The 2232-nt window shown below is 48.2% G+C and overlaps 1 protein-coding gene across 1 annotated transcript; it reads left to right on the forward strand.

Moving 5' to 3' along the window:
* Positions 1-835: 835 nt before the first annotated feature.
* On the forward strand, positions 836-1777 carry LOC307214981 (olfactory receptor 51V1-like; the record flags this gene model as incomplete). Its single annotated transcript, XM_079974098.1, has 1 exon — positions 836-1777. One exon carries the CDS (start codon positions 836-838, stop codon positions 1775-1777), a length of 942 nt encoding a protein of 313 aa, XP_079830224.1.
* Between the last annotated feature and the right edge of the window lie 455 nt (positions 1778-2232).

Consider the following 2232-nt stretch of genomic DNA (forward strand, 5'->3'; position numbering starts at 1 on the left):
GGATTCAGTTTTAATTGTATATATACCGTAGTTGTTTCAAATGTTTTATTTTATGCCTTTTAAGGTAATGTTTTTGCTATTACGAAAATTAATAAAAATTATATATATATATATAGAGAGAGAGTTCATCTACATGCTGAGGGTATACGGGGAGAGAAAAGCTCTTAAAAGGAAAGGCTAGTTTAGAGTAATTTTTAGCTATCTCACTGCAATTGTGGGAAGTTTGAGCAGAGGGACTCTGGTGCTCAAGGTCATTGCAAAGCCTCTGTGGAGTTGAAGCACTTTAATAATAGAGCCACAAGGCGGCTCTTCCACAGCATCTTAGCAGCATCCAAAAGAAGAGACTTCATGGACCCAGCAAACATCACCCCTAGGCCTCTCTTCTATCCCCTGAAACTCTCAACCAGGGAGACCTGGGTCAAGGAGATCAGGATTTCTCCATCCCCTTCACTGCAAGGTGTCCTTTTATTCTTGAAGAAGAGTCAGTATTAGAGTGTCTGCTTTGCATGCAGGAAGTCTCAGGGTCATTGTCCAGCATTTCCAGGTATAGATGTGAATGTCCCCTATCTCAAAATCCTGGAGATCTGCTGCAAGTCAGTGTAACCAACCCTGAGCTACATGGACCAGTGGTCCAACTCAGTTTATTGCAGCTTCCTATGTTCCAATACTTTCCACTCCTGAATGACAGATATCTTCTGCTTGGGGCATAGCTTAGATTTCTACAGGAATTCTTCCTTGCCTTCCATCCTCAAAGATGACAACTGATGATGTCCTCCAAATGCTCCATTTCTGTGTGAGAGATCCTGGAAGTGGAAGATAGTAGCTGGGGTTCACCATGGTGCAGGATACCTCCGCCAACCTCAGCACCACAGAATTTGCCCTGAGGGGCTTCCCTGGGTTGGAGGCAGCTCATGGCTGGATTGGGATCCCCATCTTTTCCATCTACCTGGCAGCCATCCTAGGAAACTGCACCATCCTCTACATCATACGGACAGAGACCAGCCTGCACCAGGCCATGTACTACTTCCTGGCCATGCTGGCTACCACGGACCTCTGCCTCTGCCTCGCCACAGTGCCCACAGTGCTGGGCGTCCTCTGGTTCCAACTGAAGAAGATCAGCAAGGAAGCCTGCGTAGCTCAGCTCTTCATCATCCACTCCTTCTCCTTCATGGAGTCAGCTGTGCTCTTTGCCATGGCCGTGGACCGATTCCTGGCCATCTGCTCTCCTCTGAGGTACACAGCACTGCTGAACTCCAGTAGGGTGGCCAGAATTGGGCTGGTCCTCCTGCTAAGGAGTACCTTGTTCCTACTGCCTCCTGTGCCTTTCCTCTTGACATTCCCCTACTGCCCCAATGCTGTCCTTTCCCACTCATACTGTCTTCACCAGGACACCATTCGTGTGGCATGTGCCAATACAACATTCAACAGCTTCTATGCCCTCATCCTCATCCTCCTCACCATGGGTTCTGACCTGCTCTTCATCCTCATCTCCTACAGCTTGATCCTAAGGACTGTCCTGGGCATGGCCTCTGACAACCAGGGCCATCACAAGGCCCTGGGCACCTGCGTCTCCCACATCTGTGCCGTTCTGGTCTTCTACGTCCCGGTGCTTGGGCTCTCCATCGTACACCGGTTTGGACAGCATGCACCTGCCCTCCTCCACGTCATCATGGGCAATGTCTACATCCTCCTGCCACCCTTGATGAACCCCATCATCTACAGCATCAAAACAAAGCAGATCTACAGCAGGATCCTCAGAATGGTCAGGAACTCCTGAAGGATTTGTCAGTTCATGGATTATTGCTTCATTTTATTTTCCTATTTTTGTATCCTCCTTTTCCCCCATCATGGAACCCAATGTGGCATTCATGGTGTTCCCATCCTGCCACTGACCAGTCACTGACATGCTTTGCTCCAGCAAGGCGGTGGCCTCATGGTCCTTCAGGCAAGGCCCTGGGACCATTCATCCAGGGGAATCCCAAGAGAGAGCCAGTCACTCAACTCACTGTGACAAATATCAATTCATTAATATTGTGCCAGGCACTGTAGAAAAACAGCATTTTCCCTCTCTGACTCAGAGTTGTACCAGTTAGGATGCTATTTTTGTTGGGTTGTTTCCCTCTATGTCTAATGTTATCATATCTCTTCTGCCTTCTCTAAATAAATACAAGATTAAACAGCCTGGATAGTCCAGCTGGTGAGAGTGTGGTGTTGATCATGCCAAGGTTGCAA

Source organism: Podarcis cretensis (assembly GCF_951804945.1).
Source record: "Podarcis cretensis genome assembly, chromosome: 4".
Taxonomy (NCBI): domain Eukaryota; kingdom Metazoa; phylum Chordata; class Lepidosauria; order Squamata; family Lacertidae; genus Podarcis; species Podarcis cretensis.